We start from the raw sequence: 26815 nt of genomic DNA, 5'->3' as shown, positions 1-26815 counted from the left end.
ACTGGTTGTTCTCAAATGTTATGCAGCCGTGAGCTTCCCAAAGCGCCCTAAATATTTCTGAGCCAATCTGATTATTATTATTATTATCATTTTGGAGCCAGGCAAAGGCAGCTACGCCCATCACAATTTCGCAGGATTAGGATTGCCACACCTAGACTTGGAAAGCCCTTTTACATTTGCAGCATATAACGTCAGTACATGAAGTGAAGATTTTACCCAGCGCCTCCTCTCCCTTCCAGCTGCACCTGGAAGAATTTCCCCATCTCTTTGACAAAACAAGGGGGGACATTTCTTTTCTAGGGATGACCAGATTCATCCAGTGTCACCCTGAACAGAAAGTGTTCACTTTTTGACCCAGGAGCTTCACTTCAGTGCTCTCCTGTCGAACCTAACAGAACTTTAAGGTATGGAACTGAAGAATGTCAAAAATATTCCTCTTCATTACCCTCAAGTCCATGGAGACCACAAAGGGGGAAATGGTTTGTCCCACAAATGCCCAATAGGGATAGGCATGAACCAGGAAAGTGGAAGTTCATCCTGGATTATGGGGTTTCACGAACCACAAACCTTCCCGTTTACCGAACAGGTTCATTTCATGGGGTTTGAGATGTGGTAGAATGGACTAGAGGTGTCCCTGCGGGCTAGAGATGCCAACTTGCAGTGAGCCTTCAGCTGCCTCTACTCTACCTCCCCTCCAAGTTTGGTGAAGACTAGATTTAGGGAGCTGAGTTACAGCCCCCCAAAGCGGGTGCTCCAAAGAAAGTGCTCTCTGGGGCAGCCCCGGCGCTAGCGGTTCTGCAGCTCGAGGCAGACCCCTGCGCCGCAGCCCCCCTCCCCCCACAGGCTCCCTTTATGGAACTTGGCATGATGACGTCACCAGAAGTGACGTCATCATGCAGAAGTGACGTCATCATGCAGGCCAGCGAGTGGGGGATGAGAGAGCTATGGGCGGCGCACAAGAGTGCTGCCACGCTACCACTTCCCCCTGCACTACACTTCAAAGCCTCCGAAGAGAGTACTGTTTTAAGGGTGCCCAGCTGCTTTTAGGTTGAAAGTGGCTAGGCACCGCTAAAACAGTGTGCTCTTCGGAGGCTTCCAAGGAAGCCTCCAAAGAGTGTAGTGCACTGTGCAGTGCTCCTCAGGAGCGCTCTGCGTGGGCAAGGGAAAGTAAGGGGCACCTCTTGGCGCCCCCAGGCGACGTAGTACCCTAGGCAGCCACCTACCCCACCTACTCCCGTGTGCCCGCTCTGCTTTGAGGAAATCATAGCCACAGGAGTGTGTTGAACAGACCCCCTGCAAGCTAGTGGCATCGTACTTACAGATGACTTCCCTGGGATTCCCCTCTACCTGCCCTCCAAGTTTGGTGAGGACTGGATGTGGGAGGGCAAGTAAATCTCCCACAAAGCAGGTGCCCCAGAAAAGTCCTCTCTGAGAAAGTGATCTCAGGTTCTGGAGGAGTGTGTCAACCCCGCCCCCCCACAAGCTAGAGGCAACAAACTTGCTCTCAGCTTAACTGCCTGCAGCCAAGTAAAAACAGCTATGTGTGAGCTGGGAGTATACATGCATTTGCTCCCATAAAGCAGAATGGGAGCTCTCTTGTTGGCAGCCAGCATTGCCTGTTGAGCTTTGGAGGGCCGTTATTAGCGTTTCCAGGGCTACAGAGCTCCATCCCCCACCCCGTTGCTTTGACAATTAATTGATCAGTGCCAGCATGTTTGCCTCATGAACTGCTGACACAAACTGCACAGGCCTCTGTAGAAAACAAGCAAACAGCGGTTTGTGGGAGATGCGATTGCACAAACCTCAGTTCATGAACCACGAGTCAGGCAATTTTCATGACAAATTCAGGTTTGTGACGTGGTTCATGCCTATCCCTAATGCCCACTCCCACAACCCCAAGAATCGATGACCCATAAAAAAGCATTCCCATGACTTGCAGCGTAGAACTTCTCTCCAAAGTCCATTCAAACCTCATTCTTTGGACACCAAAAAATTTACAAACTAAAAATATAACATTGTGGGTCTGCGAAGGGCTAATGTTGAAGGGGTTCCTATTTTTTGTTGTGTAAGAGGACAACTGTGCACTTTGGCAAGGATAACAACGACGCCCTGCCTTTTGTGCCTTTTCAATAAAAGATTTTAAAAGTGTGAATATTTTAAAACCTGTCCTCACCAAAAAGTGTAAATGGTACATGAAAAAAAGCTTTCCTACATTATTACTTTCTCTCCTGACTTAATGAGACTGCAGCAATGATGGAGCGGGCTGTCAGAGCAGATTTTGTGAAAGCGGGGTCTATGCATAATCCTCCTTTAAATCCATAGAGGGACTGTTTTACCTCAGAAACGGAGCACATTCCTGACCATTTGTTGCCTCTAATTATTGATTTTCATTCTTGATGTCTTGCTCAAGCCACTTCGTATTAATGTCAAAAGAACGATGCACAGAGAATACAAAATGGAGCCCACTTCCCAGCTTTTTGAGATGGCGGGGGCAATGTAATATTAACTCAGCAAGCAACACCAGTGTTCAAATAAAGGTTCCTCATCGTGGTCAAGACTATGGAAGAACAGTTCATCCCCCCCCCCCAACACACAAACCCAATGCGTTTCTTGTGACTTGGGAGGGGTCCTTCCCTTTATGTTCAATGCCCAATAACACAGAAGACAGGGAATAATCAAAACCATGGCCAGAGTCAGGATACCCTGAGATGGGGCAGCTGCCAGGCCCCAAGACTTGTCATGGGGCCCATCCACCTCCTCTGTTGTGGGGGAGGAAGGTAAAGGAGACTGTGAGCCGCTCTGAGACTCTTCGGAGTGGAGGGCAAGATATAAATCCAATATCTCTCATATCTCTGTCACATACCCAGGGCTTTTTTGATAGAGAAAGCCCAGCAGGAACTCATTTGCATATTAGGCCACACCCCAGGCACAATTAAAAGCCCACCAGGAACTCATTTGCATATTCAACCACATCCCCTGATGCCAAGCCAGCCAGAACTGCGTTTCTGTTTAAAAAATCCCCTACACATGCCCATGTGGCCTTCCCTTCCCATTTGATTGCAAGCGCTCCATAACCCATGCTTTCAGCTTCTGAGCATGCAGGGGGAACTGCATGTGGGCAATGTGCAACGGTGGCACTGCTGAGAGCAGTGTTGGGGAAAGGGTAAGAATGTAGCCAGGGCTTTTTTTGCAGAAAAACCCCCAGCAGGAACTCATTTGCATATTATGCCACACCCCCTGACATCACCATTGTTTCACACAGGGGTTTTTTCCTGGCGAAAGCCCAGCAGGAACTCATTTGCATATTAGGCCACACATCCCAATGCCAAGCCAGCCAGAACTGCATTCCTGCTCAAAAAAGCCCTGAATGTAGCAGAAGCAGTGAGAAGCTTGTGTGTGTGCGTGTGGGGGGGGGGGGAGAATGAGCAGCTGGGTTGGGGGCCTATGGGTTGGTGGAAGGAAAGGGGAGCAGGAGGTGGTAGGCATGTGGAGGCTCCTGGGCATTGTTTACCTAGAGCAGCAGTCCCCAACCTTTTTGGCACCAGAGAGCGGTTTTGTGGAAGACAATTTTTCCATGGACGGGGGGGGGGGGAGGCCATGGTTTTGGGGTTACACAATTGTGCGCTTTATTTTGCTGTGGTGGTGAAGTGTGCAGGCTCTTATCTGGGAGAACCGGGTTTGATTTCTCACTCCTCCACTTGCAGCTGCTGGAATGGCTTTGGGTCAACCATAGCTATCACAGGAGATGTCCTTGAAAGGGCAGCTGCTGTGAGAGCCCTCTCAGCCCCACCCACCTCACAGGGTGTCTGTTGTGGGGGAGGAAGATAAACGAAATTGTGAGCCACTCTGAGATTCAAAGTGGAGGGTGGGATATAAATCCAATGTTGTCTTCTTATTCTTACTACTACATTGTAGTATATATAACGAAATAATTATACAACTCACGGCCCAGCTGCTAACAGACCACGGATCGGTACCGGTCCACGGCCCAGGGATTGGGGACCCCTGACCTAGAGCCCTCCTAAAACTGGGAGCCAGCACTCACCAAAACAAAAATGTTTAGAAAACTTGTGCTGCTCTGGCAATCAGTATGCAAGCACACAAGGCCCCGAAAAGCCTCCCTGTGCTGGAATGCGCCAGGAAGTGACACAATGACTGATCTGTGGGCCCAGCAGAAAAGCCAGTCGATATACCGGTGGAATTCATGAAACGTTTTCCCCCTGCCAGCTTTGCAGACACTCCACTGATGCATACCAGAGATCTAATGCTGTTAGCCAAGTTGTACAGCAACATCTGTCACTTCCATAAATCAATCACTGACACAAGAACAGAGAGGCTGCTATTTGCTATTATGCCGCAATGACAGGCGGGTTGTGGCAGGTCCCTTCTGTGTGGGGCAGGCGTTCCTGGTGAATCCAAAGACACAATGGGATCGCTCTCTGCTCTTTAACTCATGCACCGACATAGATGGACCCTGACAATAGACAGAATTGGTCAGCTACCACTAATAAGGAAGTGTGTTGTGAAAAAGGTCCAAAACACTTTGTTTTGCTTTACTGTTTTCTTTGCTCTTCAAGAGCCTCCCCTCCCAACCCTCTCTTCCAGTTTTTGCAGCTGATTTCCTACAGCCGCCCTGAGCCTGCTTCGGTGGGGAGGGCAGGATACAAATTAAATTAAATCAAATCAAAAAAATAAATAAATACTCAAGTTGGAAACAGGGCTGCCAGCTCTGGGTTGGGATACACCCGGTGATGGGGGGGGAGGTAAAGCCTGAGGAGGACGGGGTTTGGGAAAGGGAGAGACCTCAGCAAGGTATCATGCCATAGAATTCATCCACCAAAGCAGCCATTTCCTTCAAGGGGACCGACCTTGGCCACCTGGAGATTAACTGCAATAGCAGAAGATAAGAGAACATAAGAGAATCCATGTTGGATCAGGCCAGTGGCCCATCCAGTCCAACACTCTGTGTCACACAGTGGCCAAAAAAACCCCAAGTGCCATCAGGAGGTTCACAAGTGGGGCTGGAAGCCCTTCCACTTTGCCCCCCCCCCAAGCACCAAGAATACGGTGCATCATTGCCCCAGACAGCTCCAGTAACAGAAATTTGAGAACACTTTGTTAGTGGATTATGGTGGCGTTACCAGGTTCCACGATGAATCTCTTGGTTTGTAACCTCCCGGTGGGGCGTGAACTTATTCCAAAATTCGAAGCCACCTCCAGGAGACAGAGATCAGTTCCCCGGGGAGAAAATGGCTGCACGGGAGGGAGGTGGCCAACCTAGGCCAGCCATGGCTTGGCATGATCCCCGCCTCCTTCCCTCCCAAGATCTAAACGCTTATTGCACCCACACCCATCTCCTCCTCCCTGACTTACTTGCAAGTAAGCCTTCCCGGGACCGTCCTCCGCCTGCTCTATGCAGCCCCCCCAGGTGCCACTGATCTCCAGGTGCCACTGGGAGGTTGGCACCCCTGCTTGGAAACCACAAATGCATTAGCCCCATTCACAAGTTACAGTGAGGCCCCTGCAATCCATGTACAATGGACACTTGATTTGTTAAAAAATACATGTGCTGAGTAACTCGTGTTACCTTCAATACGTGTACAGATTAATGTGAGCTTTTTTCAAGTATTCCCCCAAGTTTCACTTGTAAAGTGAGCACGTGTTGTATTTTTCTTAAGAAGATGCGTACATACGTAGATGAAAGCTGTACATGTATTCATTGTATCACAGCTACTGTAGATTCCTCAAAAGTTACTAGCCTAGAAGACTTTTGTCTAGCATGCATGGTGACTCATATCTGTCAGCTGTTTGTGACCTAAAAGGGCAAACCCCTCTTTCCCAAAAGAGGCCGTTCCTACTTGCAATAAGCAATGAGGAGCGTGGTTGTTTACAAGATTTGAAAGAAGATGACAATTGATAGCTAACAATGACGCAGAATGCATAAGAATACCAGGCAGGGCCAGCTCTGGAATGTTTGGCACCCTAGGCAAGGCTAACTTCTGGTGCTCCCCTCCCACCGCACCGATAATGTCATCGAGTCATACAGGGGGCACCCAATTTGGCGCCCCCAGAAGGCTGGCACCCTAGGCAATCACCTAGTTTGCCTAGTGGCAGGGCCAGCCCTGATACCAGGGAATGTGTTATCAAGGTATGCTGCTGCACAAGGTATGCTATGTTATCTGGTGAAGAGAGCTTTGATTTTTGAAGAAGAAGAAGATATTGGATTTATATCCCGCCCTCCACTCCGAAGAGTCTCAGAGCGGCTCACAATCTCCTTTCCCTTCCTCCCCCACAACAGACACCCTGTGAGGTAGATGAAGATATTGGATTTATATCCCGCCCTCCACTCCGAAGAGTCTCAGAGCGGCTCACAATCTCCTTTACCTTCCTCCCCCACAACAGACACCCTGTGAGGTAGATGAAGATATTGGATTTATATCCCGCCCTCCACTCCGAAGAGTCTCAGAGCAGCTCACAATCTCCTTTCCCTTCCTCCCCCACAACAGACGCCTTGTGAGGTAGATGAAGATATTGGATTTATATCCCGCCCTCCACTCCGAAGAGTCTCAGAGCAGCTCACAATCTCCTTTACCTTCCTCCCCCACAACAGACACCCTGTGAGGTAGATGAAGATATTGGATTTATATCCCGCCCTCCACTCCGAAGAGTCTCAGAGCGGCTCACAATCTCCTTTACCTTCCTCCCCCACAACAGACACCCTGTGAGGTAGATGAAGATATTGGATTTATATCCCGCCCTCCACTCCGAAGAGTCTCAGAGCGGCTCACAATCTCCTTTCCCTTCCTCCCCCACAACAGACACCCTGTGAGGTGGGTGGGGCTGGAGAGGGCTCTCCCAGCAGCTGCCCTTTCAAGGACAACCTCTGCCAGAGCTATGGCTGACCCAAGGCCATGCCAGCAGGTGCAAGTGGAGGAGTGGGGAATCAAACCCGGTTCTCCCAGATAAGAGTCCGCATACTTAACCACTACACCGAACTGGCTCTCTTATACCCCCCAAAAAATCTTTTTGGCCTCTTAGATGCTACTGGATTTAAATCTAGCTCTTCTACTGCACAAATAATTACTTCAACAAATCCCTCCATACTCCTTTGAAAGAGAAAGGATGCATGAGACACTTCCGAATGAAAGCAATAGTATTTAAATAGTCCTTTTTGTGTGTTGATCGTACAGGGCTGGATTAATAATTAGGCCAAGGAGGCACTGATGTATGGGCCCCCAAGCCTTTAGGGCCCCCGGGCCAGCTCCCCTTTGATCCCCCCCCTGCTTGTAGCCCTCCCAGCCTGCACATGCAGCCAGCAACAGAGCCGCTCTTTGCCCGACTTGCCTGGTGTGGCTGTCGCTGGCGTCATTGTCAAGTTCGCCTCTTTCTGCCTCTCCCCTACAGCTTTGTCAAAGGGGCTTTTGGGAAGGTGCCCGCAGGATGCAGCGGGGGCCACGGGTGGCAGGGCAGTCGCTCCAACTCTGAGATAATTTCCAAGGGGGCCCTTGAGATTTTGACTGCCTAGGGGCCTCCACAGGGTTTAATCCAGCACTGTGATCATAATACACGGCTTTAGAATCCTCATCCAACACGAGCAACTGTTGATAAGCATGACTCATGCCTAATTCTGCCAGCAAAGGCCCCCATACTCTTCCAACAGCATTACTGTAGCAAACACACTTGGATTGGAACACACATCTGATGGAGTGTAGCCCTGAGGTATGTCTGGGATTGGGTGCTTCCTTGCTCTGCCTGGTGACTGCTCTAGGGAGACCTTCTTGCCTCTTTTGGTAGCGCTAACCTGTACAGCCCCAAAGAATCAGATGGACGGCAGCAATCAGGAAGCAGATGCAAGATGGCAAACATCGCACAGCTGCTGCTCTAACCAGAATGGCTCCTGAGGGCTTGCAAGAAGCTGCAAGAGCAGGGCCAGCCCTACAGCTAGGCGAACGAGGTAACTGCCTAGGGTGCCAGCCTTCTGGGGGTACTGAATTGGGCACCCATCATATGACTTGGTGATGTTATCAGTGCTGGGGCGGGGGAGCCAGACGTTAGTATTGCCTAGGGTGTCAGAAAGTCTAGGGCCAGCCCTGTGCTTTTTCTCTCCCTTGTTTACGTTCTCTGTTCTTAAAAATAGTCATCGTTATCAGAACAGGCTGGGAGAAAGGCGAGCGATAATGCCTACATGCTGAAATTGACAAATATAAGTTTGTTTATATTTTTACCATACCGGGAATGTTTGTGGACACATCCCTCGTGGGAACAGAGAATCCACGAAACTGTCTTACACCCAGGGCTTTCTTTGTAGCAGGAACGCCTTTGCCTATTAGGCCACACGCCCCTGATGTAGCCAATCCTCCTGGAGCTTACAGTAGGCCCTGTACGAAGAGCCCTGTAAGGAATTCTAGCAGGACCTCCTTTGCCTATTAGGCCACACACCCCCGATGTGGCCAATCCTCCTGGAGCTTACAGTAGGCCCTGTACATAAAGCCCTGTTAGTCTTGGAGGACTGGCCACATCAGGGGTGTGTGGCCTAATATGCAAAGGAGTTCCTGCAGGGGACACATGTGGCTGGCCACACATCGATCACTGTGGATGTGTGATAAAGCTGCCTTCAGCAAGTGGTAAGGAGCAGCAGTTTCGTAGATGACCAGGAGGTGGGGGAAGCATCTTTGTGTGTGTACCCTGGCTCCTCCCTTCCACAAAACAGCCTTTTTATTAAAAGGATATTAAAAACAGTCTCCCCAAAGCTCAGCGAATATATAAAAAGAACAATACGCAATAAATAGCCCTGGAGGTAAAGCTGCATCCATCCGGCTAGGAAGCACTTCCAGAATAAACGCTACTTAAAGATTCACCTCGCAGTGACCCGGATAGCCCAGGCTCGCCTGATCTCATCGGATCCCTGCTGCTAAGCAGGGTCAGCCCTGGTCATTACTTAGATGGGAGACCACTGAGGAAGTCCAGGGTCACTAAACGGAGGCAGGCAACGGCAAACCACCTCTGAATGTCTCTTGCCTTGAAAACCCTACACAAGTCACTGTAAGTCGGCTATGATTTGACAGAGCTTTTCTACCACAAAAGATTCTCCTTGCATTACTTATAGGAGCATAAGAGGGGGGTGTGTGCATTGGTTACCTTCTCAGAGGTCTTGTGGTAGATCCTTGGAGCAACTCTTTTAAAAGTGCTGGTTCAACCCTCACCCCTCCCCATGTTTCCACTGTTCCAGCCCTAGCTCTGTGGGGCTCTACCCCTTCCCTGTGTCCACTTGCAACCCGCTCTCCAGACAGTGCAGGGCAATCTGAAATTATTTATTATTATTATTTATTGCATTTGATGACTCGCCCTATCCTGGCTAGCGCCAGGCTCTGGGCAATGTACAACATTAAAAAAATACATACATGCATGCATGCATACATACATACATAGAAGAAGAAGAAGATATTGGATTTATATCCCGCCCTCCACTCTGAAGAGTCTCAGAGCGGCTCACAATCTCCTTTACCTTCCTCCCCCACAACAGACACCCTGTGAGGTGGGTGGGGCTGAGAGGGCTCTCACAGCAGCTGCCCCTTCAAGGACAATTCCTACAAGAGCTATGGCTGGCCCAAGGCCATTCCAGCAGGTGCAAGTGGAGGAGTGGGGAATCAAACCCGGTTCTCCCAGATAAGAGTCCGCACACTTAACCACTACACCAAACTGGCTCTCCAGTTGTATGTATGTATGTATGTATGTATGTATATGTATGTATGTATGTATGTATGTATGTATGTATGTATAATCAGTTACATTAAAAAGATTACAAACCCTGATGGCATCTTTAAAGTGCTCTTATTCAGTCATTACATCACATCAGGGGTGGGGGGATCCCCCCAAAAGGGGGTGGAGAGAAAAAAGGTGCCACCATGGCAACCGTTACTGTCCTCATGCAAAGGCTTGGCGGAACATCTCTGCCTTACAGGGCCTTGATGTGTTCCGGCAGAGCGTTCCACCGACTCGGGGATCCTGGCCCTTGTCGAGGACAGCCAGACCTCTTTTGGGCCAGGGATCCCCAGCAGATTTCGACCAGTGGAGCGTAACGCCCTTCCTGAGACATAGTGAAGGAGGCGGTCCCGTAGATACGTCGGACCCAGACTGCTCAAGGTCTTAAAGTTCATAACCAAAACCTTGACTCTAACTCAGTACTCAAATGTGGTCGGAAAGCCCACAGAATGCTCCCCCGGACACTCCGTCATGTTCGCTCTCCAGGCAGCGTGAGCTGATGTGTTGTGCATTGCGAGGCAGTCTTTTACCTCCAGCCTGTTAACCTGACCTAGATAACTAAGCCTGCTGCTTGCTGCTGCTCACGTGGTCGCTTCTCCCGGACTATGGCAGTTCAATCATTAATGAGACCATTGCACTTTATTGCTGGAGGTGACAAATCATTCTCGGTGCTATTTTTCTCCCTTGTTTATGTTCTCTGTTCTTAAAAATAGTCATTGTTATTGGAACAGGCTGGGAGAAAGGAGAGCGATAATGCCCACACGCTGAAATGTACAAATACAACTTTGTTTATATTTATACCATAAGAGGAATGTTTGTGGGCACATCCCTCCTGAGAACAGAGAATCCACAAAACTGTCTTACACTCAGAGCTTTTTTTGTAGCAGGAACTCCTTTGCATATTATATTAGGCCACACACTCCCGATGTAGCCAGTCTTCCTGGAGCTTACAGTAGGCCCTGTACAAAGAGCCCTGTAAGCTCTAGGAGGATTGGCTACATCAGGGGTGTGTGGCCTAATATGCAAAGTCATTCCTACTACAAAAATGCCCTGCGTACGCTGAATCAGATCGGGGTGGAATTCTAGCAGGAGCTCCTTTTCATATTAGGCCACCCACCCCTGATGCAGCCAATCCTCTAAGAGGTTACAAAAAAGAGCCTTGCAAGCTCTTGGAGGATTGGCTACATCAGGGGTGTGTGGCCTAATATGCAAACGAGCTCCTGCTAGAATTCCACCCCTGAATCAGACCATTGGTACAGTCAGGTCAGTAGCGTCTACTCTGGCTGGGAGTTGCTCTCCAGGCTGTCTGGTGGAGGTCTTTCACATCATCTGTTACCTGATTAACTGGAGATGTCTGGGACTGAACTTGCAACTGTCTGCATGCAAAACAGATGCTCTGCCACTGAATTACAGTCTTCTTATCTGCACAAAGCTCACTGAAATAAACAGGAGCAGCGCAAAAGCATAGAATGGCATTGCTCCCATTGATTTCCATAAAGCTTTCACAGGACTTTTTGATGCCGGTGCCTTAACAATGCTTGTCGGAGGGGGGAGGGATGAATGGATGCTAGACTCTGGCGCTACATTTGCAGCATTCTTTATTGGAAGGAGGGGAAACCCTTAAAACTTTAATGTTCAAATGTTCTCATTCTCTAGCAGCTCACGAGGAAAAGATGAGAGACCAACTGTACTTGAATGCGGTTCTGCGGTGCAAGCATAGTTTTCCCAGCTGAATCAGGTCATTTAGTTTAGGAACACCTAACAGCTAGAAACGCTTTGTGGTTTTATAGTGTTATCTAAGTAGAGACGGGCAAGCAATTGTTAGTTTTCCAATTAGGGTTCCTCTTCAACGATTTCCCTTCCTGTTCCAAGAAAGCCAGCGACCTTCCACTGAATCAGAAGGAATTAGACAGTCCTATTCTTATCCACCCAAGATGTAACAGATACAGATTGGGGAGGGACTGTGGCTAAGTGGTAGAGCATCTGCTTGGGAAGCAGAAGGTCCCAGGTTCAATCCCTGGCATCTCCAAAAAAGGGTCCAGGCAAATAGGTATGAAAAACCTCAGCTTGAGACCCTGGAGAGCCGCTGCCAGTCTGAGAAGACAATACTGACTTTGATGGACCGAGGGTCTGATTCAGTATAAGGCAGCTTCATGTGTTCATACTCCTGCGGAGCATGGAGGGTTTTAATGCCATCCATGACGCCTACAACTTGCTGTTGTTGCCAGTTAGTGCTTCCCATATGAGGAAGTTTGTTTAGGAATGAACCTCCACATTCAGAGGCAGTAACTCTGAATGCCACTGCTTAGGCAGCTACATTACAGGAAGGACTTGGGATTGGTTGGCCACTGGATGAAAAAGAATGCTAGACAGATAGACCACTGGTCCGATCCAGCAGGGCTATCCTTATATTATTATGTTGAACAGCAGTGAACACTGTATGATCAAAACTTCAGCACGGGTGGATGCTTTTTTGGAGCTGCTTATAGAGGGTCTCACTTTAAGGATTTTAAGAATCAGGATATATTTCTATACCATTAAAACGCATGTTTTTGGCAGACCGTAACTGTTGCTTTTGCTGTTTCTTTGATGTACGGCTTGAATTATTTTAAAAATAAAACAGTACGTTTCCCAAAAGCCCTTCTTTTGAACTGTGGGTTCAGATCGTAATGGAGGAGGAGACTCACCAATTATAAGCCCTCCCCATGACCATCCATCCAGCCGCCCAGTCGTCTTTGTCTTGCCCTTTGTCTAAGGAGTTAGGATCATACGCTGGCTTCTTCCCTCTTCTATTTTATCCTCACAGCAACCCTGCGATTGGTTCAAGGTCAACCACTAAGCTTCATGGCAAAATGGGGATCGGAATCCAGGTCTGCCGGCTCCTAGTCCCACTCTTCAACTACACCATGATGGCTTTGCTATTCTGAACTTCTCAGTCTGAACCATGCGCATCACGATGTGGTTCAGAACCCTTTTGAGCCTCTGGGCACCTCTGGAATGCTGAGAGGGGATGGTGTGCACCACCCCAATGTGGCTGCCCCAGGAGGCAGAGCCAAACCCAAAATGGCTTCCACAGGAGGCGGAGCCAAATGGAACACCTCCCTCCTCACTCTTCTGGGGAAGAAGGAAAGCCTGAAAGGGGAATGGAACCTCACACTAACTAAGGAAAACCCAGGTGCTTACCAGTCCTCCTGATCCTTCAGCAGAAAACCTGCCCATTTGATTGAGGGCAGCCAGTAACAAGCTTAACCTTATAAAGGCCTTGCCTACTCTCTGAAAAGTTCAGCAAGTCTCAAGGGAAGTACTAGTGGGTGCATGGCACCCATGGGTGCCATATTGAAAAACCCTGTGTCAGTCAGTAAACTCCAATGTGCTTCCAGACAAAACGAAACAAAACATACCTTCCTCCGATGAGATGGCACAATGAAAAAGGTTTCAATATTATGCTTCTTCAAGAAACTGTTCCTTTCATAGCCATACCCTGGTTCAACCTCATAGTCACCATTTAGGCACTCTAAGGTGGTCTTTGTTATATGCACTTTCCTGAGGAGGCAGGAATAATAAAGAGAAACAAAAAAGGGTTTTAATGCCATGGTACATTTCAAGCTATGCAGCTACTGAAACAGGGTTGTTAGACTTCCCAGTGGAGGCGGGGGTCCCCCGCTGACAGTCCCCACTTCCTCACCGCCAATCAGCTACCTGGCGGGGAGGGGGAACATACACCCCAAAAGAGGTAGGTCCATCTGATGAGCAGTGTCTGCTCACGTGACCCAGATGTGACGTGAACACATCCAGGACATTGAGGTAATGTCTGGTATCTGGGCAAAAACTCTATGATAAAAGCCAAATTTACCATAGAGTTTCTATCAAAATACCAGAGCATCACCCTGATGTCCTGGAAATAATGACATCACTTCTAGGTCATTTGGGCAGTGACATAGACACATCAATATACATTGGATGGGCCTCTCTGCTGCTCAAGGCAAGTCCCCCCTCCCCCCCCCAGTTGCCAGGAGGGACCTTATATGGAAAGCATTTAGAAGTACCCATCTTCCCAGCTTATAATTATATAAAAACCCAAACACCTATATGCCCTCTCAGAAGTACATAAGAGAACATAATAACATAAGAGAAGCTATGTTGGATCAGGCCAATGGTCCATCCAGTCCAACACTCTGTGTCACACAGTGGCCAAAGAACCAGATGCCATCATGAGGTCCACCAGTGGGGTCAGGACACTAGAATCCCTTCTACTGTGCCCCCCTCTCCCCAAGCACCAAGAATACAGAGCATCACTGCCCCAGACAGAGGGTTCCAACAATACGATGGCTAATAGCCTCTGATGGACCTCTACTCCGTATGTTTATCCAATCCCTTCTCATTAAACTTCAGAACTAATTCTAACACATGAGCCTACTGCTGTATTGTGACACCCTAAAACCAAGCTTTTTCAATCTAGCTCCGGGTCTAGTGATAAGGTAGAGGCAGCTGTGATCATTTTGGGGGACAAATTTCATTTGTAGATGGACAGACTGTTTTTAGTTTTGCTTGATCACTTGGCTGCCATTGAAATAGCTGGCCAAGGCCTACTGTTGAAGTGCTTGGAATGGAACTGACTAGGGAGGGGCACAGACCCGAACACCGAACTAAAATCTGGCCTGGACTTTACCATGTTTGAGGTTCGGACAGTTCATGTTCAGACTAGGAAGTCTCCGAACTTTCTGCCTGATTCGGAACCTCTTGTGCACTCTGGTCAAAGAAACTCCACCCATGGAGTTTCGCGCTGAAAAGTGGGTATGGTGGGATATTTCCAGCCATCAAGGGACCAGAAGCTGACAGGCAAGTCTGATTTCCAATGACAGGCATTGGACTTCCTCAGGACGGGTGGTGGGTGGGAATGTATATAATCACTGGAGGCGAGTTCCGGTCCTCTGTTTGCATCTGGTTTTTGCGAGGCTTGTTCTCCTTGCGCGTGAAAGGATATCTTTTGGTGGACTGAGGGTGGGGGGGAATTACTGGGATGGGTGGAGAAACCTGTTGAATCTCCTGGCCTCTATACAAACTGACAGAGTAAAAGCAGCACCTCTCTCTTTTTTTCTCCTTTCCTTGCATTCAGAGCACATTTCTCCCCGCCCCCCACCTTTTTCTTTGCTGTGAGGAGTGGGAAACATGGATAGATTTTTTTTCTTTTAAAACATGTTTTTGATTTGATTTGGGGGGTGGACTGCTTACTTTTGTGGGTTCTGAAAATTGCCCTTTCTCTGCATGTTGGCTGTGGGGTCCCTTTTCTGCTCCTCCAAAAAGCACCCCGTTTCTTCCTGCATTGCTTGAGTCTCTGCCTGGGGGGTATCCTCTCTCCTCTCCCACCCAAACTACCTACAGATTTCTAGGGGGCTTGGTTAACTGTGGGGTCCCCTTTCTGCTCCTCCAAAAAGCACCCCATTTCTTTCTACATTGCCTGAGTCTCTGCCTGGGGAGTTTCCTCTCTCCTCTCCTACTCAAGCACACAAACGATCTACAGATTTCTGGGGGGCTTGGCTAACTGCCCTCTTCCCCAGCTGTGGGGTACCCTTTCTGCTCCTCCAAAAAAGCATCCTTTCTCCTCTGCCACATATTCCCACACATTCCCTTTAGTCCACCAGTGCCCCCTCTCACAGCTGTGCAGTGAGTCCCAGTTGCCAGGCTTGGATGTCCCTGTCACCTTCCCAGGTAGGATGGAAGGCTTGGCCCCAATCAGTCATCATGTCACCAGGGCTGGATGGCTGGTCCTAGGAAGACACAGCCACTTGCAGCCAGTTGGGTGGTCCCTGGGGAGGTACTCTGGGAATCTGATGCCTGTAGCTTAACCAGGTCCATACTGCAGTGTCTCAAAACAGCGTTGGACAACTCTTCAAAACCAGTTTCCTGGAGGCACCTTGCTTGGTGGTCTGCTACTTGGATCCCCCCAAATCTGACATGCATGTAACATGTGGGCCATGGAGGGTCACCCCAGGGAGGATTTGTGTGCATTGAACGCCTCTAGCTCACCCGGGTCAGTATTTGTCACTCCTGAACCAGCAGAGATGACATCCCGTTGAAAAGCATTGCACCAAATGACCTTTTTAGGGGTCCGTAACTCAGCCTCCCGAAGTCCAATGTGGACCAAACTTGGTGGGTACATTGAGGAGAGTTATCTGGCGACAACCTGCCATTTTGGAGCCTTGAATCCTGTGTGGGGCTTTTTAAAAACTGGACCAGTCCGGTTCTGTTTGTGAACCGAATCAGCATTTTCTGGTCTGTGCTCATCCCTAGAACTGACCCTCCTCCCTGTGTATGTGTTTTAATTGTGTTGGTGTTCACTTGTTTTTATACTATGAGTTTCAAAAGCTTGTTTAAATGTTTTTGATTGTTTGCCGCCCTGAGGACTCTAAGCTGATCGGAAAGACAGCATAGAAATGTTTGAACCACAATAAATAAAATGGGAGTCAGCCTTCAATCACTCTTAATCAAAGTCAAGAGGGTTGTCATTGGGACTGAAAATCTGCTTCTGTGAGATTTGACCTACAGAACTGTCTCATGCTTTTTAATATGTATGTAAGACCGCTGAATGAGATCATCGATCCAAAGCTTTGGAGAGTTGAACGGCATCAATATGCTTCTTTAAATAAGCCCTCCAAAACGGGGTCAAATGGCTGAGGGAAAACATGCCGAAACTGAAGCCTGATAAAACAGAGCCAGTGTTATCTGGGAAGGCTTTTGTTCTGGAGGAAACTGAATTGGCCTCTCTGGGTGGGATGAAGTTTTCTGTGACAGACTTGGTGACAACTGGCCTGTCTTGCTGGAGTTAGCCCTTTTGCAAGGGAGGAAAAAAAAGGGAGAGACTATTGTGGCCAAAAGCACTTTTCCCCCTATTGCATCTGACATGTAGGTTGTCTCCACCCTTGGACTCAGTGGGTCTAGCCACGTTGATTCATGTTACAGTAACCTTGAGGCTAGACTACTGCAACATACTCTATGGTGTGGGTGTGCTTGAAGACAACCTTGGAAGTTCAACGGATGCTAGCCTCTGGGGCCATATTTGCAGCATTCTTTATTGGAGGGGTGGGGAACCCTAAAAACTTTAATGTTCAAATGTTCCCAATCTCTAGCAGCTCACAAGGAAAAGATGAGAGACCAACTGAACTTGAATGTGTTTTTGCGGTACAAGCACAGCTTTCCCACTTGATTCAGGTCATATCGTTTGGGAACACCTAACAGCTAAACAACACTTTGTGGTTTTGTAGAGATGGAGAGTGGATGGAGGAGAGCCTACTGAAGAATCCCTGTGAGTTTGGCTTCTCTAACTTACTGAGGCTAGCCCCTTTACACATGACAACAAAGCACCTATTTTGTTGACTTTTAGACTGATTGTGCTGGACCTTACTTTACACCTGGGATCCTCCTCATAGCTGAAGGATCGTGTCCTATATATGTTGATGAAACAGCTATGCTCAACCCAGCTGGCTCTTTTATTAGACTAAACCTGCAGATAGGAAATGTCTGTCACTCTTGATCCCAGTTTTTTTTCCCCTGTGGCAGCCTTCCAGAAGCTTCAAAAAAGGCACCGTTTTTGAGTGTTTTTAGGGAAATGTACCAGGTTGGATTATTTGAATGGTTTCTGAGGCTGATGTTTCTTTGCTTTCTGGTTTTAAGTGTTTACTGTTTTGATATTTTATTCATTGGAGTTTGAATTATGTTGTTAGTCACTATGGGTCTTTTGTTAAGGAGAAAAGTACAGTAGAAACTTTTAGATGTAAAATGTCCATTTAAAGATGCTGAATAATTATGTTAGCTTTTCAGACAGGTGATTGTAGAGGTTCTAACATGCATATCACTTTTATGCATACTCTCCAGTACTGTCAGCATATCTATATCGAAGATTTAAAGGGGTTCAGCAGTCTTTCTGCGAGGAAGCCTGCAAACTGGACCAGGGACTCCTGAAACAGAATTCTCAGCCACATTCATCAAAACTACAATTCCCAGAGTTCTTTGGAAGAATTAGGGTTGCCAGGTCCCCTTGTTGTATCAGCAGGGGGATTTGGGGGCATTCTGGGATGCCTCTGACATGATGATGACATCTGGAAGTGACATCATCGTGTTGGGACGTCACTGTTTTGGGGGCAAAACTCTATGGTTAAACCATTTTCAAACCACAGAGTTTTGCCCTCAAACCAGACTGTCACCATGGGAAGAAGTCTTGAAAACTGGGGGAACCCCAGCTAAGACCTGGGGATTGGCAACCCTAGGAAGAATACAGAAACTAGGCTAAAATGAATAGAAAGCTGCAATGTGGCTTCAAAAGGAGTTTAGTCCATAAAATTTGACAGAAAAAAGTCACAGAGAGCCTGTTGCTCCTAAAACTTACCCAGGCAACCCTCCGGCCTCCATGACATTAGCAAGAGTCACATCATTTGACCAAACATCGTACTGCCATTTGCGAAGACCCAAGACGCCACAAAGCACCCTCCCGGTGTGCAAGCCGACTCTCATATTGAGATCTACTTCAGTGGCTTCAGCTACCGACCTAAAATGTAAAGAAAAGCATACTGCCTGTTAGAAGGCAGGATACCTCTATGATATTTCTACTCCTTTCCTCCAAAACTGAAAGCTTATGTGTGCAATTAAAGTCAAAATATCTTAGCTAGTACAATTACCTAATAATGTTAACTTTTTTGTGGTAAATGTTCTTTTACATTCCAGAGAAGGTTCTAGATTAGGGATGGGCGTGAACAGGGAAAATAGTGCTTCATGTTAGTTGGTTTGATTGCATGAACCACAAACTTACATGAACGTTCCCATTTCCTGAACTGGCTCATGGTTCATTTGGTTCAGGAGATGAACATATGAAGCTGCCTTATACTGAATCAGACCCTTGGTCCATCAAAGTCAGTATTGTCTTCTCAGACTGGAAGCGGCTCTCCAGGGTCTCAAGCTGAGGTTTTTCACACCTATTTGCCTGGACCCTTTTTTGGAGATGCCAGGGATTGAACCTGGAACCTTCTGCTTCCCAAGATGGTAGAACAACCCCCTCCCTTCACAATTAAGGGAAGCCAGACTCACAGGGAGTCTTCAGTAGGTTCTCTTCCACCCATCCTCCACATTTGGCAAAGATTGGATTTGGGATGTCTGAGTTATAGCCCCCCAAAGCAGGTGCCCTCAAGAAAGCTCAGCTCTAGCTTCAGGTTTGGTCCCTGGAATCACAACAAGGAGTACCTTCTCAGCCTGGAGAGGTGTTTAAAAAACTGTCCCACTGTGTAAGGGGGAAAAGGAGTCCCTCAAAGCCTCCCCTAAATTGGTTATCTAGCAAACAGTTCTTCTCTCATGATGACTAAATCTTCTCTCTTCATGCTGCAAAGTGAAAGCAGCTGAGTCAGAGTGTGTGTGTGTGTGTTTAAAAACTGGTATATTATCTGCTCCCATAGAGCAGAATGGGAGCTCTGTGGTTGGCTCCCAGAGCTGCCAATCAAGCTATGGACAACTGCATTGGGTGTTTCTAAGGTTCTCCACAAGTCCACCCCCAGTGTTGCCAAAGAATTGATTGAACTGGTGCCAAACTGTCTGGAGAATGAACTGTAAAAATGAACCACTTGAACCTCCATGGAAAAAGGTGGTTCGTTTTTGGGTTTGGGAATTATGTGACCAAATGAATCGGTTCAAAATGAACCATGAACCAGCTTGGTTCATGCTTGAACCATGGTTTGTTTTTCAGCTTGTGCCCATCCCTAGTCTAGATTACTTAAATCAATGCTTTTCCTTTAAGAAAAGAAGATTTTCCAACAGAATGTGGAATCCAGCAGAGGCCAGCCTAGAGCAAATGTGCATTAGTATTATGTGAAATGGTACAAGGGAAATGTTGGAAAATATGATGCATGCATGAACATCTGACCAGTATTCTTAGGGCAATTCCCAACGATACTGTTCTTTTCAATTGTGTCACTACCTTATGCTGAATGAGGCCACTGGTCCATCAAGGTGAGTATCATCCACTTGAACTGGCAATGGCTCTCCAGGATCCCAGGCAAAGGTCTTTCCCATTATCTGCTACCTGGTTCTTTCACCTGGATTTGCTGGGGATTGAACCTGGGATTTTTTTGTGTGCCAAGCGGATGCTCTACCACTGAGCCACAGATTCTTGTTACAATTCTACTGCTGAAGCTAAAGGTCCTGTAGACTGCCTGGATAAGGCTGGAGTGGAGGGAAATGGGAAGACTATTAATCCTGATTTGGTGAAGAATTAGGCTGCTTTCAGTCGGGTGTGAAAATCTACACCCGTGCCATTATTGTGCCACTTGCTGCTGCTGTTGGCCCCAATTCCTCCCTCCCTTCACCTGTGCAAAAGCGCAGACACAATAGTGATCATCCTGGGCCCTCTGTGGCCTGGAAACCACCCCTTTCAGCATCTCTTTCTCTGCCATCTGTGCTGTAACACTACACTGCAGCTCAGCAGGGAAAGGGGGGAAAGCCTATTAAAGAGATAAAAAGAGAATAGTACATGGCATTGAATCACCACATTTTGGAAGTGGAGTTTAGTTCTAGCTTTCTTCTCATGGTGGCTATAGGTGGAGTGTCCAGGTAGATGCTCTCCCTACAGCCGTTCTGCATTTCCCTTTTTTGAACCAGAGAAAAATGGGTTTTGTTTTTCTCCAGCTCAAAAGGGAAAGCCCCAGGAACACCATGACTCAGGAATGAGAAAGCCACCATGTTAGGCTTCTATTTACATATTCCTGCTCCCAATTTCCCGCCCTGAGGAACCGAATTGCAAGAGAGAGAGAAAAAAATGCTTTCCACATAGTGGGTCTCTAGGAATTTCCTCTAGTTTCTGTGGTAAAGAACATAGAGACTAGGGAAGGAAGCCTAGAGTGTCACCCAGAAGAAGCATCACATCATCCCCAAACTCTACCATCCCCAGAAACTGCTCCCCAAATCTCCCAGAGTTTTATGAGGCATAGTTGGGAACCGTACATTAGGTGGATGTTCCTCTTAAATCCGGGGGCATTCTTCATTCCATGCCGGGGGAAAATCCCCATTTAGGAAGCAGGTTTACCAAGTACGCCTGCACTGTAACTATGATTAGCTCAGTCCAGCAGCTGAGACAATCTGAAGTGGGAAGGCAGAACCGTCAAGCTGGACAACCCACAGAGATCATCATATTAAAGGATTCTAAGCTGCTTTATGGAATTTTTAAAAAGTCTCCCATGCAGCAATCCCCCAGAATGCTATGAAGCTTCTAGCTCTATTTACTGCCTGGAGCCTTAAAAATAAGCTTTGCACGGTGCTGTCTGAGCTGTGATTAGTGTCCAGGACGTAGACCAAAAGTAGGAGAATATTTTCGATTGTGATGAAATTTGCCCAGCTGTGCAATGAAAGGCTCCAACCAAATCTTGACAGGAAAAAAGAGAGAGAATCACAGCAGTTCAGCTCATCTCTATAGACAAAGCTGATAACCTCAGTTTCTCCTGAGCTGTATCACAGGTGATATCGGTTATATTACATGCTGCAGTTCCTGACCCAGATTCCCAGATGTTTAGATCCAGAGGGGGGAAAACATGGGAAAAATTTGGGGGGGTGGGATGGAGCAGGAGGCAGGTCTTCCTCCCATTTCTTCCCTGAGGCCTTTGTTTGAATTTTTTAATGGAAAAATCAAAAATTTTGGGGAGTACTGAAAACAGCTCCTGTGAAATGTTTTCTCTTTTAGAATAAACCACACCCTTTGAAAGACAAGGCGGGCATGTTGCAGAAAATAATGCACTTCCAATCCGTTTTCAGTGCACTTTCCAACTTGATTTTGCGAGTTTACAAATAAAATCCAGTTTAAATGTGTCTTGAGAGTGGATTGCAAGTGCATTATTTAGTGTGTGTGATCACGGCCACACAACTCTTAAACCCAAGATGCATTTCTACACCTGAGGACAGGAGAACCAGCAGGTCTAACCAGCAGCCATAGAAGCGTCTAACTGGAACTACATCTAGGTGTAGATATTATTATTGAAAGCTAACATATTCAATGTATTGTAAATTCAATATAATTTAATATAAAAATGTATTCAGTTCAATTACTGTAGCTTGCTAATATAGTTTATGTTATTTACCAGAACATTTGTGTTTTCTGCTGTAATTCCTATTTTTATACTTTTTATGTAGCAAAAATTAAGCAATATGTATCAAAGTAGCATCAGGTGCATCAGAGCTTGTAGTTTTCTCTCATAATGGCTATATTTGCAGTTTTGCTTATAGAAAACTGGGGCCGTTAATAACTATTATATGCCATAAAAAATCTAATATTGCACTTTTATATCCTAAATTAGAAATGATGTACTTCATTAGGGTTCATAGAATCTTTCGGGCTCAAGTGCCGTGTTCTACTGGAGAAAGTTTTTCTTCCAAGAAAAAAACTTTTGTGGAAGAAAAACTTTCTCCAGTAGAACACGGCACTTGAGCCCGAAAGTTTCTACAGACCCTAATGATGTTACCAGCCGTGAAAACCTGAAATCTTTGATGTACTTTATGTTGTGAAAGCAGAAAAATGACTTTAGGTTTGACAGTACATATATTTCAACCACCCCACACAACTTTTTTTTTTTAAATCTAGAAAATAAACAAAGAATTTATTATCAGTTGCTTCAAAATTTCTGGAAATGTTACATCTCTAACTTTATTGTTCTATTGTCTTGGTTTTTATTGTATTGTTTTTAAATTTAAATTGTAGGTTTTTATTGTTCAATTGTAGGTTTTTATTGTTCAATTTATGTTGCAATCCGCCCTGAGCCCGTTATGGGAAAGGACGGAATATAAGCCTACTAAATAAATAAATAAATAAAAATACAGTTGCCAGCTCTGGGTTAGGAAATACCTGTAGATTTGTGGAGGGGGGGGGGGCAAAGCCTGGGGATGGCAGGTTTGGGGAGGGGAGGGACCTCTCAGCAAGTTATAATACCATAGAGTCCGCCCTCCAAAGCAGCCATTTTCTCCAAGGGAACTGATCTCATTCATCTGAGGGATCCCCAGGTCCCACCTGGAGGCTGGCATCCCTGGCTCTAACACTGCTGCCTTTCAACACCACAGAAAGTGGTGTTATTGACATAAAGGTTTTTAATCTCTCTATAATAAAACTTTGAGTGAAGCTTTATGAGTGAATTAATCCCTGTTTGTGCAACACAAATACAGCCGCTATTAATCATTTTATATGCATATGGACAGAAATATAGCTAATATGTGTCAGGAAAAGAAGAGAGAGTGAAAGATAGAGCATTTCTTCATAATCTCTGCCTGGGCCTAGCTACATGAGACAAGGGATGTGTGTCAGGTTGGGAGGAGGACTGCCAGGTCCCTCTGGTCACTGGCGGGGGATGGAGGGGTAGGGCTGTCAGATTTGGGGTGGGAAACTCCTGGAGATATGGGGATGGAGCCTGGGGTAGACAGGGACCTCAGTGGGACCTCAGTAAAATGTCATAGCATCCTTTTTTTTTAGGGGAACTGATCTCTGTACTCTGGAGATAAGCTATAATTCGGGGGGGCAGAGCTGCAAGATTCCAGGTGGGAAACTCCTGGAGATTTGGGAATGGAGCCTGGAGAGGACACGGACCTCAGTGAAGTACAATGTCATAGAGTCCATCTCCAAAGCATCCATTTTTTTCAAAGGGAACTGATCTCTGGAGATGACCTATAATTCTGGGGAATCCTCAGATCCCACCTGGAGGTTGGCATCCTTAGTTGGGAGTCAATTTAGAAAACACACCATTACTTGATGCAGCAGGGGAGCACAAGGAGGAAAGGAGGAGTTTCTGCCTTCCCTCCTTGCCATTTTCTGTAGTAAGAATGGCCGTGGCACGGCTGTTTGCCCTTCTGTCAGTCTCCTTATGTCCTCAGTCACATGACTCCAGGATTTGCGAAGCCAGATTAAGGGGCAAAGATAACTCCTCTGTAGCCATTTCCACTTGGAAAAATGTCATGAGATGGAAGGCAAAAGCCTCTCTTTCATCCTCACAGTGTTCCTAGTCTGCAATGAGAGATGGAATGGAGGTGAGTCCTCCAACAGTACACATGACTTGTGAGTTGGGGTGAGGGTCTCCAGCCTGACTCACATTATGTTTTCCTAGACAGGTAGACCACACTGAAAGTGGGGTTCGTCTCTGCAGGGCCTTCATGAAACATCCTCCCAGTTTTGAGATGCAGTTTTGACTCGCTGACAATCACACAGTCAGGGCTTTTTTTTTTAGCAGGAACTCCTTTGCATATTAGGCTACACACACTCTGTTGTAGCCAATCCTCCAAGAGCTTACAGGGCTGTTATTAAAGGGCCTAATGTAAGCTCTTGGAGGACTGGCTACATCAGGGGCGTGTGTCCTAATATGCAAAGGAATTCCTGCTACACAAAAAGCCCTGCACGCAGTAACATTCTAGAACAATTACTCAAGTAGAATGGTTCAAAAACTGCATTGCTCTAGTGACCTCTGTTTAGATTATGCTAAATTGCCCCCTTTCGCAGACAGTCTCCCGTTTTCACGTGCTACCAAACCATTGGCAAGCAGTCAAACTATATCATTTGCTTGTTTATCTTCTGGCTGACACTGATTTGCTTATATTTCCCCCTCCTATAAATCTCCCCGTTTGCTTAATGCGTATTTACCTTACCCAGCAATGACAAGTGACAGCAAGCCAAAATGCTGGTATCAAAGGAAAATTGCTGAAGCCACCTCGTTCCGTTTAATTTTAACCTGTCATGCAACCGAGCAAACTCGTCTTAACGAGCACAATGCTGCAAAAGGTTGTTTTCAAATAAATATTTAAAAATTTAAATGGACCCTGCCTTTGGAATGCCTTAATTTTGGAGGAGTCAGACAAATTCTCTCTCCTCTTCTCAGCAAGAATAAACAAATAGCGCTCTTGCTTACCAATGAAATTCGTCTTATTTAAGAATTCCTACAGAGCTCTTTACAGTACAGTCAACTTTTAGATACTGCAAACCCATGCTAGCAATGTTCCTCCTCCTTCCCTGGTCACTGGCAGCGGAGGGGGGGCGGGGGGAGGTATGGCTGCTATCTCCGGATTGGTAAATTCCTGGAGATTTGAGGATGGAATCTAGGGAGGACAGTGACCTCAGTGGGGTACCATGCCATAGAGCCTATCCTCCAAAGCATCCATTCTCTCCAGGAGAGCTGATCTCTGTCGTCTGGAGGCGAGCTGTAATTCCAGGGGATCCCCAGGTCCCACCTGGAGACTGGTCTCCCTATTAACATGAGTCTTTTCCAGCTATAATTAAAAAGCATTGATACATAAACTTTAAAAATTATGTATCAATGCTTTTAAATGACAGATATACCCAGGGGTGGAATTCTAGCAGGAGCGCCTTTGTATATTAGGCCACACCCCCTTGATGTAGCCAATCCTCCAAGAGCCTACAAAAAAGAGCCTTGTAAGCTCTTGGAGGATTGGCTACATCAGGGAGCACATTTGCCTAATGTGCAAAGGAGCTCCTGTTAGAATTCCACCCCGGGATGCACCCACTTTATTTTTTCTTGGGGGAATGGGCTGTTTCATGGGCTGTTACACCATGCTACACAGCCTTATTCTCTGTGGTTCACACGGGTGATGATCTGACAGCCTTTTAATCTACATTCTACACAGCTAGAATGGAGACCAACAAAGTTTTCAGAGAATGAAATGGCAAGACTCAAAGCTCCCTTCATCAGACATCTGACAAATATCTGATATCTGACAAAGGGAGCTTTGATTGTCAAAAGCTTAATGTAAGAGCTACACAGAATAAATGTCAGATGTTTGAGAGCTGCAAAACACGAACATCAGGTATTTGAGAGCCCCGAGGCAGGGAGGGAGGAAAATAGATGAGAGGAGGGAGGAGGTGGTGGAAAGAAAGCAGCTTTAACTGTAAATGTGTTTGTCAAGCTGCTGGCTGGTTTGGCTTGGAGAAGGGATTTAAAGAGACAAATGCCTTCTCCAGCCCGCTGACGGGGCAGCGGGGGCTTCAAGAGCCACACAATGTGTGTGAAAGAGCCGCATGTGGCTCCCGAGCCACAGTTTGGCCACCCCTGGTTTATACTCTGAAGATCTATTTTGTCTCTAAAGCACCCGTGGGGACTTAAATCTAGCTGTTCTACTGCAGACCAACAGGCTACCCTGTGAACCTATCACCATTCCACATGCTGGCGTCTAGACTGCCAACAGCCTTATCCTCTGTGGTTCACATGGGTGATGATCTGACAGCCTCTTAATCGTTGTACAAACAGAAAGAAGTGCTCTCTTTCCCCTCATTCGATATTCATGGTTATGGCAAATAATAATGCTCATCTACACAACCTGAAGAATCATCCAAGCCAGATTCGGGCCACTGACCAAGCCTTGTGTGTTGCCAGGAGTTATTTCCCAGCCTAACATAGTCTGAGGCAGGCAGCAAAACCAGGAGGTTTTTACTGAGATTGTTGTGGGCAACCGTTCATGGCATTTGAGCTGTGTTTGGCTTGGCAAGTCACAGAAAGGGGAAAAGCTCTGCCCAAAATCCATTGTGAGAAAGAAAAAAATGAATGTCTCAACAGCATAAGAGGGGGAAAAAAAATCAAATGAGCACATTGCCACAGACACTGGAGAACATAACCACTCCAAAACAAAGAGTGATGCTGAATGCAACTGGAGTCCAGTAGAAGCTCAAAGACCAGCAATGGTCTGGTTTCAGTATGAGACAGCTCCATGTTTTCCAGTTGCTGGTCTTTGAGCTTCCACGGGACTCCAGTTTCATTCAGCATCACTGTGATAAAGAAAAAATGAATGTCTCACCAGCATAAGAGAAAAAAAAATGACCACTGAGGTCAGCACTGGAGTTATTACAGAAAGCCTACATTTCCCAGGATCCCTTCTGTCCCTCTGATCGGATGGCAAGGTTTTGGAGGGAAACTAGCCCAGAGAGGGGTGGGAACTAAGGGGAAAGCATAAAAGGGCCAAGCACAGGCAGGGTGTGTTCTTTTCTAAAGAGGCTGCAGGCGGGGAGGTTCTCTCTGAAAGGCTAAGCTGGAGGCAGGCTGTA

The 26815-nt window shown here is 46.8% G+C and overlaps 1 protein-coding gene across 2 annotated transcripts in view; it reads right to left on the bottom strand.

The window, feature by feature from the left end:
- Window positions 1-26815, bottom strand: part of ADCY1 (adenylate cyclase 1) — a 260520-nt gene that overhangs the window by 52763 nt on the left and 180942 nt on the right. For both annotated transcript variants that reach the window (XR_009555859.1, XM_060247765.1), the window contains exons 6-7: window positions 18146-18304; window positions 13164-13305 (exon numbers count right to left, since the gene is read on the bottom strand). Coding sequence is in view for 1 of the 2 variants with exons in the window: in XM_060247765.1 (XP_060103748.1) it covers window positions 13164-13305; window positions 18146-18304 (301 nt within the window). In the remaining variant the exon portion in view is untranslated. The remainder of the gene's footprint in view (window positions 1-13163; window positions 13306-18145; window positions 18305-26815) is intronic.

This window comes from Heteronotia binoei, chromosome 10 (genome assembly GCF_032191835.1).
Source record: "Heteronotia binoei isolate CCM8104 ecotype False Entrance Well chromosome 10, APGP_CSIRO_Hbin_v1, whole genome shotgun sequence".
NCBI classification, from domain to species: domain Eukaryota; kingdom Metazoa; phylum Chordata; class Lepidosauria; order Squamata; family Gekkonidae; genus Heteronotia; species Heteronotia binoei.
The sequence above is the reverse complement of the archived record's forward strand: the minus strand, read 5'-3'. Positions and strand labels throughout refer to the sequence as shown.